A 19,661-nucleotide genomic window follows, 5' to 3' on the forward strand; every position below is an offset into this window, starting at 1 on the left:
TATTCAGAATCTGCTTGCAAGTGACAACTGGAAGAAAAGAAGCTTGCACACAGGATAGTAAAGGAAGATTTCTTTATGTTTTCAACAAATATGAATTGCAATATCTTGAATTTAGTTTAGTTTCAGTTAAGAGTACAGATTTTTGTGAATATATTCTCCAGATTTTAGTTACTTTACTTCCTTAAGTAATCCATCATTAATATTAAACATATTCCTTCCCTTGAAAACAAACTTCCTGAAGTGCACTAAAGCAAATAAAAATGAGAAGAAATTACCTGTTCTCATCACAAGTGTTGGGATGCACATTAAACTTCCAATATTATCAACTTCATATCAAAATGAGGAAATCTAAGGGGTTTGACAACAGTTGTATCAATCCAGAGGTATTTTTAAACTCTTGATTTTTCAATCAAAATATATTTTGGTATGAGAAAAGCAGGAAGCCTTCTTTCATTCTTCTTTAATATTACTTTCCATGTAGATTTGCTCCACAGGGAGATTTGAGATAGTCTGAATCATAGGGGTATTATTGTGGTTGAGGTTGGCCTATGGCACCCATTACACCATCTGAAATCATATTCTTTTGGTTAAATCCTCTTTATATTGGAGGAGAGAAGCATGTATCTCTTAAAGACTCAATGACTGGGTTTAAAAGAAACATGGCAATATTTCTTGGGTGTCCAAAGCAATCAATGTTCAGTATGAATGAGTGTTTTAAATAATTTTAAATTGTATTTTATTTTTTTTAAAGAAAACAGGGCTGCTTTGCTTGTTCATTTTCTTCTGTCATTCTTTTCTTCCCTTCAACGAAAGGAATTGGCGGAGTCACCAAATTCCAACAAGGGACTAAAATCACTAAAGGGTTATGATATAATAATAGTTGTCATTCACAACAATAGGGTATGAAAGCCCTGGTGCTCAGATGTGCTTCTCCATGGTTAATTTCCTTCTGTCCCATTTGCAGTACAAATTGGCACAGCTTTGGAACATCTCTGTCCAGTTCTCTTTTTCAAAGCATCCTGATTTGAATAATTAAGAAGCCTTAATTTGGCCACCACAGTTCCAAATGGTAACAATAGTAGCATTTATTTACAGCCATTGATCAGTCAACAGTAATATATACAAATACAACAAAAAGTGACAATATTCTAAGGAAATTTCTGGTTGCTTAATAAGTTTTGCTGATTTGAATTTTTTTCTTTAAATTTAAAACTATTTATTTCTAGAGAACTTAACGGCAAAATGGGAAAACACATTTTAAGCAAAATCCAACCCTGGATTTAGTTCCATATTATTTACAGAAGTGTGCCATCCAGATGATTAAGCAGTCTCCCAAATGGAATTCACGGAGTCAGAATGCTCATTCAAATACAGAAAGAGGAGCAAAGACCATTGGACATTATCATATCAATCTCTTTGCAGTCATGAAAACATTCCTTTGTTACTTACCTTGTTGATTTTAAACTGCTGATGGATTTGAGAAATATCTACAAGATTAATAAAAGTTCCAAAACAAAATTACCATGTAACATAATTAAATTTCACCATATCATATGGATTAATGTGGCATTTCAAGTACTATACTATTAACAATAACCTGCCAATGTCTTTCACAAAAGACGCAAAGGCATGCAATATGCACAAAATGATAATTGTTAACTGTAATTTGATCTTATAAAATATGAAATATGGATGGTCAAATAACTGTTAAAATTAGGATATGGGACACTCTGGTCTTTGTTCTTGAAAATTGACTTTGCTATAGTTCAACCATGTGTCAATATTTTATAAGACTTTTTAAAGAGCATATTAAATATGCTAGTATATATCTTTGTAAACATTTTTGATGAATTTCTGCTAAATTATTCATTTTAAATGTTAGGAAATCTTTCAAAAGGAACTATTAGGGGGAAACATATCTGCTCCAAGATTTAATGCATGGAAAAATGGAAATAAAGAAAAAGCATGTGTCCTAGACATGTGTACCATATCAGATGACTCCTTTTACTATTTTTTAAAAAAATCATTTGGAATACCGGAATTCAGGACAGGGGGATTAGGTTCTTAGATACAAAGTATCAAGGTGATGATTATGTCCCCAGGATGATTAACTGATTATTATTAGTCTTTCTCATTTATCGTGACACTAACTAATTCTAACCCATTATATACTTAGGATCAATGAACTTCAAAATTAATTGAACTGGATTGTTTTGCTGCAGCTCTGGCTGCAGCAGATTTTACCTTCCTAATGTCTGCTGCAGAAATACTCAGTGGTGAAACATGGGGTGAATAGAGGGAAATCTGTTTGTTTTTTTTTTTTTACAAAATATAATCTTATTTTTAAAAGTCTTTAGTTTTATTTTAGATTTTCTCTCCATGCTAAATGTGATATTTATGAAGTGCTTGATTTGATGCCCTGATATAATTTTAGGCCTTAAGCAATTGCTTTCTTCCAGTGGTGAATGCACAAACAGAGCAAAGAACAATTTATTACACTCCAAAATTAAACATACTTTATATTTCCCAGTGAAATCCCATCCATAAAAATGAATTCCAGTGAGTCTGATGGCATTTCCTTCCAGGTAGAAACACAGCATTGCTATATACCTATGTACTATGTGTTTGGTTAATTGGGATGCTCCCTAAGCAGATAGGCATAGAAGTGTAGCTTTAGAGAACTACATTTTTCAAATGCTATGTGTCTTTTTAAAATTCAAGGAAGTGCCCTACTTGGAGTGGGAAAAAAAATCTTTGGAGACCAAATTATATACCTCTATACATTATATGCTTTTGACAAGTGAATATATTGCAAATTTAAGAGAGTTGAGTAATATTAACAATTAAATTTGATACTAAGTGTGCCAAAATATTTATTAGTAGTAATGACTGGAATAATGTTTTGATTCTATGGTATAGGCACAAATACCTAGAGTTTATACCCACAGGAGGCTGGGATATGAGTCAATTTAGGGAGTGGTCATCATGGAAAGAAGGAGCCACACTACTGAGCAAGGCTATCTAATATAGCTTACTCTGCTTTCCTGTGTGCTGGTTTGCTTCCACAATCACATTAGCTTCCAACAGAACCATCTATGGAGGCAAATATCAACAGCAGTGATCAGACTAGTGCAGCAACTCCTATAAGTGCAAAGGCTGGTCTGGTGAGGATTTTATTGTATTAATCATATTCATAATTGCCTTTCTGCTAAGCACTACAAGGTGGTTTTACGTTACATCACCCTTCACAGTACTGTCATTGTAACAATACTGTAAGAAAGATTATAAGAATGTGACTGGCCCAAAGACCCAGTGAATTGACCCAGTGAATAGTCAGTTGGACCTGGGTTTGCTGGGTTCTAGTTTAAGCCCCAATCATGAGGTATGAGGTATGTATGCATGTTCCTTTTTATAATAGATCAGAAATGCATCACAGCTGCAAGCGTATATGCAGTCCTCTGGCAATAAGCCTTATTGAGCTCATACTCATACAGTATACTGTGGGTAAATTCAGAGCCAATCTGACACTTTCAGAGAATGAATAAATAGATCCCAAAACATTATGTTATATCTTTGGAGCAATGTTTCAAGACCACAGTTTCCATTTAAATCGATCACTTGCATGGTCTTCTGAATTTACCTCCTTTATTTCTCTCTAAGGTAAGTATATCTATCTGGCTAACTGGTGTGTATAAGAGAGAGAGAGAGAGAGATTTGGAAGGGCAACATATCCCATTTGGTTTCAGATCAGTGAGTATCTTTTCCCCCTCTACCCATTATTTTCCTTTGTGTGCACCTTTGCTGATCTTTCAGTTTCTTCCTGTCTCACTCATATACATTTTCTGCATTACTGGGGAATTTCATAAGCACGTTATAAGGTTATGTTTAAGGTACACAGCTTCAAAATCTGGACTACCCCTGTAACATCTGCAAGCAGCATTTTAACGGGCTTTTTGTGTGTGTGTGTGTGGATAGGAAGAGGGACACTATCTTTAACGGAATCGTGAGGGAATATCGTGAACTTCGCTATCTTGTGAAGTCAATAAAAGAGGCGTCCTCTGGAAGAAGGATGGAGGGAGAAGGAATGCGTAGTTGGATTTCTTCAAGACAATTGGAGCTGCCTGGTGAAGACAATGATCTTGGGGGAGTGGATGGGGAAGGGAAGCAAAGGCACAACACTGGCAGAGGTTTTAATCCGAAGCAGGTGCTTTACCAGCCATCTCCGGCATTGGCCTTTTGAAGTTCCACTTTCTGTTGCGCGAGTTGCCGCAAGTCACGAGCTGTGGGACGGTAAAGCCCTGGACAGCTCTCACTCCGGAACCAGCTGGGGAACGTTTAAGGACCGCGCTGGAGTTCAGTACCTCGGACAGCTCCCGCCTCCCCACCACTTACTACCCGGAGCTTGGAAAAGTCACCGCGAGGCGCATTCGCCTCCACGCAGCGACGCTGCAGCAGCGGGAGCGGGCGAGGGGAGCCCATCCACGCGGCTTCCCAGCTTTTTTTTTTCTTCTTCCTTGCGTGGCTCGGCTTGGGAAGCATGGAGCGGAAAAGGTGGGAAACCTCGGGAGCCATCCCGCGACTGCAGGGCCTGCTTTTGCTTTTCCGTGAGTATACATGCTTTCCCGCCTTTAGCAAGAGCTCGCCTCTCATCCTAGCCGATCCCGAAAATATCCCCGCCTATTCGATGTGAGGAAAGGGGAGCGGAAGATAGCCAGAAAAGATCGCTTTATGTGTCCCGGGTGTAAGAAAAATAGATGTAACTGAATAGCTTCCCTCCTCTAGTCCCCATCGCCCTGGGGAAGGTAGATCGCTGGAGTTCTCTGGCCAAATTCTAACTGATTTAACTCCGTGCCCAGAGCAGGCACAAGCTACCGGTAGAGAGAAACCCCAGTTTTCAGCAACCTACATCTGAATGAATCCTCTTGCTTCTCTTTCCCTTTTTTCTCTCTCCCAACAACAGATGCACTAGCTGGTGGGCTGGCAGAACTAGAAGTGGAAAACCTTTCGGGCTTATCTCCAAATCCCGAAAAGGCTATTTTTGTAGTTCGGGAAAACGGGACAACCTGCCTCATGGCGGAATTTGCTGCCAAATTAGTCGTCCCCTACGAGATCTGGGCCAGCAATGTTGTGGACGTGAGATTCTCCTCTTTTCATTTGAATATCGTCTGTTAAAAGCGCGAGAAGGGTGGACTTCAACATTTGGGGGATAATCCGTGACTGTGTGTGTGTGTGTGTGTTTGTGCATGCGCGCGCGCGCGCCCAGAAACAGAAGAGAGGAGGATTCGAATAAATCTTAAATATAATCGCAGCCTTTTGAAAAGCGGCACGTTGCTAAGGCGATGCAACTTCGCTTTCTCCCCCTCTCTGTCACTCACATGGAGGAACTGCTAAAGCATCGCCACCCCTCCATGTCCATATAGTTTGCAGAGTTGTCTATCCTGCCCCCGCTCCTGGTCTCTTTTCGCTGCAGAAAAGACCTTTTGTGTGTGTGTGTGTGTGTGTGAAACTGTACAAAGTTTACTTCAATCTTTTTTCTTTTTCATATCGGAAGGAGGGGAAAGGGAATGACAATATATAATTATTACTCGATTCCCTGGGGCGCGGAGGTGCGGGGAGGAGGAGGGGGGAGCGTTGGTCTATTATGAGTAATTATTATTACATTTCGGGCGGTACAGTAAATAAGGTTACGTTTCCATCTAACCCATTGTGGGGAGCTGAAGCTAGCCAGGTTTATGTTCTGATGATCTATTACATTGGGCAGCGGGAGATGGAGGAAGGAAGGAAAGGGTGCTGGTGGTGGGAGGAAACCTCGTATCTTTTCTCCCCCGATGCTCTTTGTGGAAGTGTTTGGGGAGTTCGGGACCTAACGCCCCCGTGTGTGTTGTGTTGTGTTGTGTTGCGCATTCAGATGCTCACCGAGCAAGCCTACATCTCCCTTTCCCGCGGAGCCGAGGAGCGTGGCAAATGCAGCAGCAACGAATCCGAGCTCCACATTTCGTGGCTCAACAGAGCTTACACCCTCAGCCTTTATTTTGTCAAGGTACCCGGTGGGAAGATCCGCCTCGGAGGAGAGCCCCGGCTAGAGGGGGTGGGGGTGGGGGAAATACGGGGGAAGGGGATGCGGGCGAAGGAGGTGGGTGGGTGAAGAAGGCAGAATCACCTCGCAGGACACGAGGAAAAACCAAAAGTGAAGGAATCAGCCCGAGATTGGAAGGGCGGGAAAGGGAGGGGGAAGTGGTAGGAGGAGAGATAAATAAAATGAAGAGACACCACCCCCCAACGCTAATTTGACGTAGATTAACAACAACAACAACAACACTACTACTACTACTAATAATAATAATGATTTCCCGACCGTACGCCGTCTCTAAAGGCGCCGACGGACCAAGTCAACCACCTTCCTTCTGCCCCGAGGAATCTCCCGGGAGGGCGGCCGAGCACAGAAAGTTGCGAGCGCGGGCAAATAAATCGTTCGCTTGGCCAGTTCCGACCGGGCAACGAAGCTTCCTTTGGCCTGCCTCGACTTTGGGTCTTCTCTCTCTCTCTCTCTCTCTCTGCTTCCCCACCCCACCCCAATTCCCCTCCTTCTTCCCTTCGCTCGACAGGAGACTCGCAACAAAAGCGGTGGCTCCGAGGCCTGGTGGAAACTGAGCAAAGTCCAGTTCGTTTACGACAGCAGCGAGAGCACCTACTTCAAAGGCGCCGTGAACCGTAAGTGCGGCGCGGACAAGGCCCAGGCCTGAGGGGATCTGTCTGGCCGGCGGCTTTAGGGGCGGGGAGAGAAGGGTTAAGAGGTAGTTGCTGGCAGGGGTGGCCGTCTAGAAAAGCCTGGAAGTCTCGTTTCCATCCGAGGGCCGTGGGGGTGAGGCAGAGGTGGGCAAAGGAGACCGAGAGAGGCCGTGCCATTCACGAGCGACTTCGGCCTCCTTGCTTGCCAGCCTCGAAGTCTCTCTGCAAGCGCTGCTGCGGCGGGAGGGAGCCTGAATCATTTCCAGCTAGTTCCCCCCTCGTTTATTTCCCCCCCCACGTTTATTCCCCCCCACCACCACGTTTCCCTCCAAAAGGCCGGTGCCGCCTCCCCTCCTCGGCCCGCAGTGCGGATAAAGCGGCCGCCCGCGTTTCCCCGACGGCTCCTCCTCCTCCTTCACCCCAGATCTCCCTTCTCTATCAGGGTCAGCCGACTCGGACCTGGATTCTCTTCTTGGCCGAGCTGAGGGAAATGATCCCGCCTGAAGCGGGGCCCGGCTTGGCCTTTGGGCTTTTCCGAAGCTGCCGGCCGGTTTTGAGAAGCTGCGGATGGCCTTGAGCTTTTCCAAGAAGGGGGCAAAAGAAGGGCCACCCTGACTGTCAACCGAGCAAGCAACCCTACTATACGCCCCCCCAGGCCAGGTGCGGATTTGTGTACTTTTGGAGCAAACGGATGCTTCGCCAGACGATCAGGCTGGATCCCGAGCAAAAAAAAAAAAGCTCCCGTACTACCGGTAGTAAGTTCTGCTCAGGTTAAAATGAAGCAGATGGGAGTTATAGTTCATATCAAAACAGTGCTTACGGCAGACTTCGATGCCTTTGACATGTTAAGATGGAAGCAAACAATTAAATCGATATAAAATATTAGAAAACCCCTTTTCTATTGAAGAATAAACCCCAGAATTGTATAAATAAAATTGAATAAATTCACTCAATTCTTAGGAGATAAAAAGGACTGTACCTTTTTCATTTCTAATCATTAGGAAGCAAATAAATCAGGACCAAAACAATATTTAAAAATAATAATAATCCCTGGGCAAGGATTATTTAGCTAAAGTATAAAACAAAAAACAAAAAAAAACTCCCACCCCTCTTTGCCCAAATGATGTAACAGTTACAGTGCTTGTTAGGGGATGGCATCTGTTAATCATTCCTGATTATTTTACTGTAAACCCATTTGTAATGAAGGAAGAATTCTGCACTCTAATCTTGGGCCCAGCACTTTTTAGTACAGTTGTTGGGTTTGGAGAGTTATAGAAGGGAGTTTCATATAATCCCTGAACTGCAATTAGAAGAACTTGGTTTTATTTCATGGTTGCCTTTACTTGGATTTTGGAATTGGTATTTCTTTTGGGGGGGGGAGGGGAGAGTCAAAATTCAACATAGAGAACAGGTTAGTAGATGCTTCCCATCTCAAATGCAATTACTGTGCTCTAAAATATGCCCACTTTCTATCCATTTGGGTGGCTTTCTTTTAATGATCAGTGTTTCCATTGCATTTTTTGTGTTTCTATCTTATGGGCTTCCTCTTGATGCCTGTTTGTCACTCACTGGGCACCTCTGCAGTGCAGAATGTTCTAGGGTAACCCATCCCCCTCCTCCTCCCTCCCTGTTGCTGCATTGAAGCATGCGCAAGGCATACCCATCTGTATTTTATTTGTTCCTGAGCAATTTGGATCATTACATCTTTGTCTATTTCTAAGTATTAATTAGGAAGAAAAGTCTATTTTACATTAAAATAATGCATAAAAATATTATGCTATCTTTTCCAAGTGGCTTGAAATACACCATCTCTTTCACACATAATAATGCAGTCGTATTGGCCATTATATGGGAATGTGTAGCTTAGCCGGACCAGACATGCAACAAAAATCAGGATTTTTTTAAAGCCGTTGTTTACATTTGTATTCCGAAGTAAATTGTGTTGAATGAATTGTGTTTACTCTTAACAACTGGTTGTACAGGTGCAGTCCTTTTTAACAAAAACAGGCTATTCTGTTTTACTCTTTCTGATTCTAACTTTATTTATGAAGATTTTCACATTTCTTTTCATCACCATGCGGGTTGTTTATATTTCAAAAATTTACATTTAAAAATTTTCAGTTTTAAATGTTTGCATTATGCTTATTTATCCACTCGGTCCATTTTTCCCTATAATTTGGAAAGTTGGTAGTTTTTGTGGGAGGGTACAATACAGGGACAATACAGACCTTCACAAATGTTTCCCCTTTCTGATGAATCATTCTAGAATTCCATTCATCCCCACAAGCATATACATCTGATGAATTGTGAGTTGTGATCTGCAATGTCCAGAGGTCATTCCAATAGGACCTGTCATCTGGGTTGTTTTTTTTAGGTCTAATTCTGTCCCATTAGCAATACTTTGCATCATCCAGCCACTCAGGACCCATTTGTGATACTGCTCTGAAGGGGTTACATGTGACTCTACATGAATGGTGGAGCGTGATTCCCTGGGAATGTTATCTGCATAAGGGTGGTGTGTGGTTTTTTTTCAAGCTGGATCTAGTCATAGAAAGCTAATAATAGCACTGCTGGTAATGCTGAATTTCTAGTTAGGACTTGCTATTCCTGTGAGCATCATTTTAAGATCCTAATGGGAAATAAAGCGTCTTTTGCTTATGCATTTAATGATTGTCATCACATTGGGCTATGTAGTTCTAAATACAAGGACTGGAGGAACGTCATGAAAACAGAAACTAAGGTTCTATGCTTCTAATCATGTACAATAGCATGAATGTTTCCTGACATGTATGAGAGAGCATGTGTCTGTTCATCTGCATATTGTTCAGCTCTCTCTCTCGCTATTCAGTTCCTTCCAATGTCTGTCGATTAGAATTACAGCCTAATTTGTAGGAGCACTTATTAAAATCTCTAAATGTATTAGAAAACTATTTTTCTTTCCTGAAAACACAGAAGACTGGACAAATTCTTAATGTCAGTCTTTATCTGACTTGTAAAAATAGACTTTTCATATTTATATTATAAGTATGTGTGTGTATGTATGAATGTATGTATGTATATATATATATGTGTGTGTGTGTGTGTGTGTACACACACAATGAAAAAATGAAAAAAGACTAAAAACATAAATATATACAAAATGCATATTTACAGTGTTGATCTTTATTGTCCACATTTTTTGTCTCTTAACAAAGGAAAAGGATTTTTTGAGCAATTTGACCAAATTTCTTGTTCTGTTCTTTAGACATTTTCTGAAGTCTTTTTCTTTTTAATGTTGATGTTATTGTTAACAAACACACACACACACATTCCTACTAATTAATACACAATGTGGAGAAGATATTTATAAAATATATTAAATGTAGTTGGTCACAGAATGCTGAATTAAATAGCCATTTGGTCTAGAAAAGTATGATAGTCATCCAATAATAATATTTTCCTCTTGACAGCGGGGAAACACACGGTCACAACACGTCACCTCTCTGCTTTAGTGACCCCAGCTGGGAAGTCTTATGAATGTCAAGCTCAGCAGACAATCGCCTTAAGCTCCGGTGACCACCAAAAATCAGTCGTTCTCTTGCTGTCAGAGGTCCGCCTCCAGCCCTTTGACATCACCTCTGATTTTGTTTTCAGTGAAGGTAAGGCACCTCTGGATGCTGGGCAATTTATAGATGCGATTTGCAAAGTCAACGGAGACTCTCTTGACTGGGGAAGCAAGCAGTTGTTGTGGAAGGGTTGGGTGGATAAAAAGCAGGATCTCGTATGATAGAGGAAGACTTTCTTCAGTGGGGAAGGCTCCTTCTTTTAATTTTAAAAAAATAAATGTGTCTGGTGCACTCACTGGGAAATTTGATGTAAGATTAGTGATGTCAGCAAGGCTTTGCCTGGAAAGAAAGCATGGGGCAGAGGCTTGCAGCTATTATAGGGAGGTGGGAAAATGTGAGCAGTATGAACAGACCCAAAGAAACATGACAGCAAATGAAGAGCAAACTATCTCCAGTGGCATTCCACAATGCCTTCTTTCAGGGTTTGATTTTTTTTTTGGGGGGGCATTTTGCTTACTGGTAGCGGGAGATTTTATTTCTCAGTAGGTATATCCATCATTATTCTGGCAAAATGTTTGTGTTCTTAAAGTGAAAATTTCCCTTGTCTCTTTTATATAATGCATATTTTATATATTCCTCTGGCTCAAGGATGTTTTGGCAAACCATAGAGGATTTATTAAATATCTGACGCGTGTAGGTGTAAGTGCATGGATGTTATAAATCCAGTGTGCATAAGGATCTGAAGTTGTAAGAAAATCTCTGATAGATTAGGCTAAATATCCAAATAGTCAAGCAAGCTTCTTGCTATTCTAAATCTAATGCATGAAGCTAACAATCCTGCCTGTTTTTGCTTTTGTTTTACTTCCAATGATAGCTGTCTAGAAATACTTTCCTTCTGAATAAGAAGAGCCTGACCCTCTTATAAAATAGACATTTTCAGAATGAGAAATGGCAGGAATGCAGATTTCATTGAAACCTTAGAATCTCTTCAGTGGTGGAATGCTGAAGGAGATAGAGATTTATCTTGACAATTGAAGTGATAGGTTTCTCCAGAACTATGATTCTACCATGTCTAATAATAATTAGCCTATCTAATCTTCTGTCAAGGGATATATAAATTCCTAAATAATGCATTGTATACAAAAACATAGTTTGTATATTTTGAGTCTATTGTGTATGCTTTTTAGTAGATAAGCAGAAGCATTGAGTAGGGATTTGTTGTCCCATTACATCTTATATACTATCCAGGGTTTATGAATCATTGGTATTAGTAAAATCTAACTTGCTTGGCCTTTCCACCTTTTTTCTGATTTCAAACATCCATTGGTGAGGTTTATGAAATTCCACATAGACAGTAGCTGTCCTGGTGGTTTAATGTTTGTAATATTCTCTAGTATGGATTTTGCATTGTTCAGAAGGCAAAGTTGAGATTTAAGGAAGGTAAACAGGGACATAGCAGTGGGGACACGGAAAGAATGGAAAAGGAATAGTTCATGTGAAGGGAACGGAAGCTGATCCTAAAAGAAGTAGAAAAATCTGGAACTGGAAAATGCAGGTGACTAGCAACAGGAGGGCAAGTTAAAGTCATTGAGCTAGTAAGGAGGCTAGTAACCATTTTGTAAATAATATCAGGTTCAGGCTGGCATGCCTTCTCAAAAAAGGAAGGCCTCCTCTCTCTTGCATCAAATCAGTGTGTGAAGGAATCAAAAATCTGACTCTTGATTAGCCAAGATAACAATTCCTATATGAAAGCAAAATGCACTTGCTGTAATTTGTGTTATTATTGTTTTTCCACATTAATCTTGCTAATCTGAGTTTGAAGAAATTCGTTCTTTGGATTAATTGTCTTCAGTATTCATTATTACTACAGAAATCAGAACTTTGGCATCATAATCAACTGTTTGGTCCAAGGCCTCAGGTTGGTTATGCTATAATTGTTTTCCCTGATTAATAATTAAAATCCCTGTTCATCCCCACCTTAGTCCATCTTTTCCCATTGTTTGTATCCATTTTATATGACAGCCTGATGCTTCTTCAAATAATGGTGGAGGACTGCGCTAAATGTGCATCAATTTATGATAAAGGTTAACAGGAAAAAATGTGATTTTTTAAAAATGGCTTTCCCTTTCTCCTTTCCATTCCTTTCCTTTATTTCCTTTTCCTTTTCCTTCAACATTGGGAATTGCTGCCCACCTTTTGCTCAGTTGTTGCTCTCATTTTAAATTCTTGACATTAGTTCAGTTCAATCGTGATTTCATATAATGAACTTTATGTAGTTCTCAGTCTGTAAAAATAGACACATGTGCAACTTTGGTTTGTATAGTGGACTGACTCCTAATTGAAATTTCCACATATGCTTTCATGTCCCCTGGGCAAATTCTCTATTGCTTATTGATCCAACTCAAAAGCATTATCATTATAGTTTTTAATACAAGAATAGCACCTCGGGATATGTAGCTTGGCTATTTTAGCTGACATGTCAAATTATTCAGAAAGTGTATCCTTTGTTTCCATTTTGTAATCCCAGAAATTCAAGAGTGTTGTAGCATGTCTTCTTACATTAAAAAAATAGCCTGAAGAAAAGTGTGAATTTTGGAAAGTTTTGAGGGATGTTTAGTGTGTTGATATTCTAATTTGAGTAAAGTATGCATTTTAAGCAGGTAGCTTTCATGGCCATGGTGCAATATATTTTTATCTAGGGGCAAAGTTTTCTCTCTTTTTCTGAATCTTCCATCAAGACTGCAAAGTACCATAGCAGTACTTGAAAACAGCAGGTTATTTTAACAGCTTTAGGTGGCACCCAGCTCTGTCTTCTTTACCAGCAGTTTTTAGCAACTGTCCTGTGGCAATTGCCTCACACTGCCTAGTGGTAGGACTGGCCCTGAGCTTTGGGCAAAAAGGCCTACTACCTCTAAAGTTTCTTGATTGCTGGGCCACAACTGTCCAAAAACACAACTTTGAGGAAAAAAATGTGGTTCTCTTCTATTTAACAATCAGTGGTGTGTTTGACTGAGTTGCAGGGCTGGATTTATCTGTATGTTTTATTTTTATTTCTCAGGCAAGCATTTTAAATGACCGTAGACTTTTACAGCTGTCCAGCCGGGCTTTTTCCCTTTCTGGCTATTTGAGAATTGCAAGCTGAGTCAAAGCCAACAGTGGAGGGGGAGGGGGATTTCAGCAGGTCAGATTATAACTTTTACCACAGCAAAGCCAAAAATGACAGGAGAGACAAGATACTGTCTGCAAGCTATACTGTTCCTCCAAATGGCTTCCCGACCTGAAGGTTTTAAAACTGACTTCTTTCCCAAGTGCTCTCCTCATGATGAGGGTTTTCCTCTTTTCTTATTCTCAAGCACGGCCATTATTTCTTCTGTGAACATGTTTCGTCATCAAATAGGGCTGTTTTCTCTGCTTCCTGCAATCCCTCACACTGAACGGTCGCATAGCTTTTATTTGTTTACATATATAGCTGCTCATCTCACAAAATGTGCTTTTGGGCTGTGTACAGCACAATAGTCAAAAACTCTATACCAATCTAAAAACATCAACGTTAAATAAAATAAGCAGTTAAAACCCAAGACTGTGGGCGTGAACTAACATTACTTAGTCTCGCACAGCAACCTTGTAGACTCCCTGGGATCTCCCAGGCTGGCGGAAAAAAAAACATGTTTTAAATGCCTTCCAGATTAACAGAGATGAGGTTAACTTCAGCTTGGGGTGAATAATGTTCCAGAGGACTGGGGCCATAGCACAAAAGGCACGTCACTGGATCTTGCAAGATGCATCTCGCTGGAGGTGGGACCCTCAGCATACCTCTCCTAGCTGACCTGGTGGGATATGAATTAATTGGGAAGAGGTATTTCCCTCAAATAACCTTTGCCCATGCCATATAGGCCAAAGATCAAAACTAGAACCTTGAATTGCTCCTGAAAGCAAAAAGGCAATCAATGCAGCTCGCAGAAGACTAATGTGCACCCTCCTAGCTGCATGCATAACTGTCCACGCAACTGCATCCTGCGTCAGCTGATGTTTCCTTGAATGCTCTTCAAGAGCAGGCAGCCCCATGCATGTTTCAGTAATTTTTGGAATGAGATGTAGATTTTTGAGCAATTCAAGGGAATGGATTCAAGGCTCATTCTGATACTTTAAAGTTCAAGAATCCAGTGTTGGGAAAGGGGATAATAATGAGATGGGCTGAATCCTATCAAAGTCAGCAGCTATGCCCTTTGCTGAGTTTAGGCATTTTCAAACAATTGGCAGGTAAAGGGATAAGAGAGTTCTGTCAAAGAGACCCAATCCCTTTTATTCTCATAGGGACCTATTTATTTCTACATTATATATATTTATAAATTACATTTATATACCTACCATCTCACAGATTTGTGACTCTAGGGGATGTATGATTAAAAAGGACGATGACAACAACCACAATAGCCTATCCCAGGTCCTTGGTAAGGATTCGGTAGGTAGACAAAAATGCCAAACCCAGTCTGAACATCTGGCTGACTGTGCGATGAATAATAATAAATTAATCAAAATATAAACGTTACTAATAATAAAGTCACAGAGAGAGTTGTTGTTACGGGCACTAATATTCTTCCATCTCCATCAGAACCGCTTTATTGCTAGGGCTGTGCTGACAGCACCGGCAGCAGCTATCCTTGTGCCGGTGGTCATTGGCACATATGGTAATAAGCAATGACCCATCAGCTTGAGCAGTAGGAAAGAATGTAGACAGGGCAAGACTTAGTGACCTAATGATTGAGGAACACTGATTTGGGTTGCTTGCTTTGGATTCCTAATTGTTAGGCCTAAGATGACATAGTGAGGTCCAATCAAATGCAGTCCTATATTTGCTTACATCTAATAGACAGAATCTTGCCAGAATAAAGCTACAAACTTCTAACAGATACGCCCTGGGAAATTCTAAAGTCAGGCCACTCTAAATGTTTTCCCACCTTCCCTTTCCTTCCAGTTCAGGACTGTGCAGACTATTGTCTTGAGTCCTACTCTGGGAGGTTCTACCTCCTCCCTGGGAAGCTGTGTGTGCTGTTACCGACATTTTCCTCCACTCTTTCACCTGCGTATTTTTATCACACCCAATGGGCATAGGGGGCTTGTGTTCAGTGGTGGGATTCAACCGGTGTAACAACCAGTTTGGTGAGCGCGTGCAGGTGTACAGCGTTTTAAAAACAGCCATTTTCAGCTAAAACTTGCCTTCTGCTGCAACCCTGGTTGAGGCCCGGCAATCCACTGTGCCGCGTGATTAAGCTGGGCTTCAAAACAAGGAAATAAAGGATAGACTAGGGTAGGGGTGGGTGGGTGGGTGGGGCCAACTGATCGCCAGAACTGGTCCGTACCGGCTGAATCCCACCCCTGCTTCTATTCCATTAAAATTGTCCTACTCCTTGGTTTCATACAGCACAACTTTTACAGAATGGGCTAAATTTTAGCTTAGAACTGAGAACACCTAGATCGAAATTCTACATCATGTGGGACCCGAAGCCAGTCCATTTTCTTCTATTCAGCTTAATCTACCTCTCAGAATAGCTGAGAGGGTATGTGTATGTTGGTGAGGCACCTGAAAATTGTCATGAAGTCTTCTGAGGAAAAATTAAAGTAATCCTTTGTCTTGAGGGAGAAATACCTGTATGCGAAAATAACGCTTTTCTCCGTCTCTCCTCATTCTTCTCTTTTCTCTGTGCTGCAGAACATAAATGTCCAGTGGATCAAAGAGAACAATTAGAAGAAACCCTTCCTCTCATATTGGGCTTGATCTTGGGCTTGGTGATTGTGGTAACCCTTGGTGTTTATCACATCCATCTCAAAATGACAGCCAACCAAGTCCAAATACCACGAGACAGATCGGAGTATAAACATATGGGATAGCTGGCAAAGGAAGAGATCAATCAGCTCAAGCAAAAGCACTTTTTCCTACTATAGGTCAGGACCTCTTATACACAATGAAATATACTGTATACCGACAGATGGCGGGGTGGGGGATGGGAGGAGGGATGCAAGGGGAGGGTGGGGGGGGGGGAAGGGAGGGGATGGAAGAACAGCCATTTCTCAATGCTTGAAACAGGGAACTAACTTCGTCTTCTCTGGAGAACTGACCCAACAGGCAATGTTCCCTACATTGGCCAAGCATTGTTTCCATTCATGTGGTGGTAGAGATAAGAAGTGGAAATGTTATGTTTTGCTCTGAAAATGTATTTACCTCAATGGTGATGAGGGGAACGAGGACAGTGACAAATGAGCATGTGGAACCTTCCATTTCCACCTTTGCTGGACTACAGTTCTCACCATTTCTCTCTTTGCCTTTGCTAGCTGCGGCTGATGAAACTGGCGTACCATGACATGCGCTTATTAGTTCTCCATCCACAATGTAAACCCATGGCTTGGATCAAGGGGTCCGGGAACAGAGTTCCTGTTGTGGGGTCTTCACGGCTCACAGGAAAATTCTGATTTCTTTTTCCTTCTGCTACGTTTAGCATCCCTTGAAAATCTGCATGGAATATTTATGGGGAGTTTGCACAATAGGATGAGAGCAGAAGTTCAAGGAAAAGGGGGAACTGACAAAAATTCCACCTTCTTCATACCTGGGGGGCTTCCATCAGATTTCATCTGTTCCTCTATACTAGCGCTCCTTCAGTTTATGGCCATTATCAATCCTGTTTTCCCAAAGCTCTAGGAATGGTAGGATTCTCTCCTCAAACCTCAGATATTCCCAAAGGAACCAATGCCATTTGGGTAAAACAACTCCCTCAGGACTTGCTCATGCGATCCCGTCATCTCATTTCCACTTCAGCTCATCTCAATTTGAAATCTGTTTCAAACTGAGCCAAGATTAAGATTCTATGATTTTAAAGCTTGGGGAATTTTATTTTGTATTGCTTATGAAACGCTTTGGCACCCAAACAGTTTTATGAACGTTGCTGCTCAAATCACAAGAGTATAAAGCTCTGGTGTGAGAAAAAATGCTTATGGGCTGTACACTTTGCATGTACTGTAACTGAAAAAAATGCCTACTGCAGTGTAATGATTATATAAGATTATCACCAAGAAATGTTCATCTTACTATGCAGAAACCTTCAGGTGTTATAAATAACTGATGTGTAAATATAGATATGGAAGTAAACAGCAAAAACCAATAAATCCTAAACTATGTTGCTTAATGTGGAGTATTCTTAATATGGAGCATTTAGCCTCAATATTTTATTGACGCTCTGAGGCAAAGAAGAAATGACATGCAATAAAATGCTAGAGGATTAAGGAAAAAGGACTCTCCAATGAGAGGTGCCTCCAGCTAAATAAAGGAGAGAGTTTTGTAAGGTCGCAATCTTGATCATAGTCACTATTCTGTGGGGTGGTTCTTTAGAGAAAGAGATTCGGTTTTATCCAGGGCTTTCCATTCATCCATTGAATTCAGTATCCCCAGACTAATATGTATGCAGATGTTTATTGGTGGCTCAGGGTGGTTTAACCTTGGGCCAGGGTGCTGATTTATATACTGCACTAAGCCCTAAACTGGTTTGGCTTAGATTTAACAATATATGAGGAATTAGCCAATTTTGCTTTATTCCACAGATTGCAATTAAAGTAAATATGACAGTGCAATGCAAGCATCCAGGAGAATGTTTATAGTGCATAAATGCAGGAGTCCAGTAGAGTACTTGAGGCTGGCTGCATCTATTCCTTATTGGAAAGCAAACTGCTTCAACCTCAGAAGTTCAAGTTACATTGTTCCTAGGATTGGCCAGACTTTAGGAAAGGGGGTGCTCCCTCTCTTTTCACTGCTTCTCCACCCCGCCACCCCCCGAGAGCTCAACAACGATCGGTTTGCTAGAAAGCGGTGGAACGGTAGCATGCTGAACATAAGAACTTGTTAGGTAAACGAAGCTCATAGTTCTTATCATAGTACTCATTTCCGCATTATAATTTAGGGAAGGTAGAAATACAGTCTGTTGGACTGGATTAAATAAGGGGATCAGAGTAATTAGAAATCCAGATCTGATGGCTGCCTTATCTGTTGAGGGGTTGGGTATAATGGTACACTTTTCAGAATTGCTCCTGGTTTCCTATAAATCAGAAAATAAATAAACCTCGCATTATTGCAGCAGTATACAGATGAAATCAAATGCTTACAACTGATCGTTCTCTTCAAAGACAATATACAGAAATGATTTAAAACAGGGTTTCATGGAAACAATTTTTTATAAAACAATACAACAGAGTCGTCTTCATCATCATTAGACACACACTCACACACACAGAGAAAGACGGGACCCTGCTTCATGAAGCAGTTTAGAAGGAGTCCTTTCCATGGACGTTGATCAAAGAGAGGTTTTCGAGGCTTTGCAGAAGTCAGAGACTCTTTCATAATAGACTTTCACTCTGAAAGACAAACGATGTGGGTCCATGGTTACTTAGGAGTATGGATTTCTATATATGGATTATCCTGGCAGGATTTATAGTGTAATTGTCAAAGCTCTTTCATACATTTTTCTCCTGCCATGATAAAAGTTTATTTTTTCTTTCTGGCGTCAGGTAGCCAGAGTATATATTTTTTTCTCAAAGTCGTTCAGAGCAGCATTAAAAGGCCCAACATGACCTGCCCTAGGAAAAATAACTCTGAAATCTTGGAATGCAGTTACCACACAGTAGTATGGCTGACCTTGATCCCTGATTTAAGGCATCAATCCTTAATGCTGGGTTGGTTTAGTATTATGAGTGACTGCCACTATAGTTTGTCCATCACTGTATCTGGCCTGTAAAGCTTTGAATCTTTTCTTTCTTCTTTTAATGAGCCCATAATCCCTTGCCGGGTGGAGTCTGAGCAACTGAATGGAGCTGAGTGATTACTGGCTGGATGCCCTTCCTGTTACCAATGTGGAGTTATATTCAGCAGATAAATTCTGTAAAGCTTTGAATGACCACTAGATATCAGTGTTTTCTTTAGGCCTTTGCTGCCATCTTGTGGTCATTTTAAATTAGCATTTGCATCCCAGTTATGATATCTGGGCATGTGGATGCATAATCCATGGCTCAAATACCATGTGCCCTTCTCAACTTGGGCAACAGAAGTCCAGAGCCCTTCTATATTTCCAGCAAATACATGAAAAGAAAATTATACCAAATAATTGAGAAACAATTAACTGTATTTAACATTGCATTAAATCACTTAGCATCTGGTTTAAGGGCATGTTGATTTGGAGGTGTGCTATCCTTATTGAACCATTCAAAGTAAATGTTGTTCACAGCCTGAAAAAGGTGGTGTCCTAATACTAGATGGGAAAATGAGTATGGCTTATTCAACAAGCCATGGTCAGAAATCTTGACTTGTCACAGCGTGCAAGCTTTCTATGTAAACAATCTGAATAATTA

At 40.8% G+C, this 19,661-nt stretch overlaps 1 protein-coding gene across 2 annotated transcripts; it reads left to right on the forward strand.

The window, feature by feature from the left end:
• Window positions 1-3,800: 3,800 nt before the first annotated feature.
• LAMP5 (lysosome associated membrane protein 5) lies at window positions 3,801-17,452 on the forward strand. Of its 2 annotated transcripts, XR_015746154.1 has the most exons (7): window positions 3,801-4,604; window positions 4,961-5,133; window positions 5,909-6,040; window positions 6,606-6,711; window positions 10,179-10,367; window positions 15,985-16,217; window positions 16,605-17,452. XR_015746154.1 is itself a non-coding variant. In XM_026668396.2 (6 exons), the coding sequence occupies exons 1-6, from the start codon at window positions 4,538-4,540 to the stop codon at window positions 16,161-16,163; spliced, it is 846 nt and encodes a 281-aa protein (XP_026524181.2). In that variant the 5' UTR covers window positions 3,802-4,537; the 3' UTR covers window positions 16,164-17,452. The 2 variants fall into 2 exon arrangements, 1 of the variants encoding a protein (XP_026524181.2); XM_026668396.2 differs by having other exon boundaries at window positions 3,802-4,604; window positions 15,985-17,452.
• The last annotated feature ends 2,209 nt before the right edge of the window (window positions 17,453-19,661 follow it).

The sequence above is a fragment of the Notechis scutatus genome, chromosome 1 (assembly GCF_049901735.1).
Source record: "Notechis scutatus isolate UNSWTSFEM ecotype Mainland chromosome 1, rNotScu1.2, whole genome shotgun sequence".
In the NCBI taxonomy this organism is placed as follows: domain Eukaryota; kingdom Metazoa; phylum Chordata; class Lepidosauria; order Squamata; family Elapidae; genus Notechis; species Notechis scutatus.

What these genes read in the sequence shown, in the direction of transcription:
- LAMP5 (XM_026668396.2), top strand. Translation starts at nt 4,538, where the DNA reads ATGGAGCGGAAAAGGTGGGAAACCTCGGGAGCCATCCCGCGACTGCAG. An exon ending in TCAGCCTTTATTTTGTCAAG is followed by an intron (nt 6,041 to 6,605) that starts GTACCCGGTGGG and finishes TTCGCTCGACAG; the next exon opens with GAGACTCGCAACAAAAGCGG. An exon ending in TGATTTTGTTTTCAGTGAAG is followed by an intron (nt 10,368 to 15,984) that starts GTAAGGCACCTC and finishes TCTGTGCTGCAG; the next exon opens with AACATAAATGTCCAGTGGAT.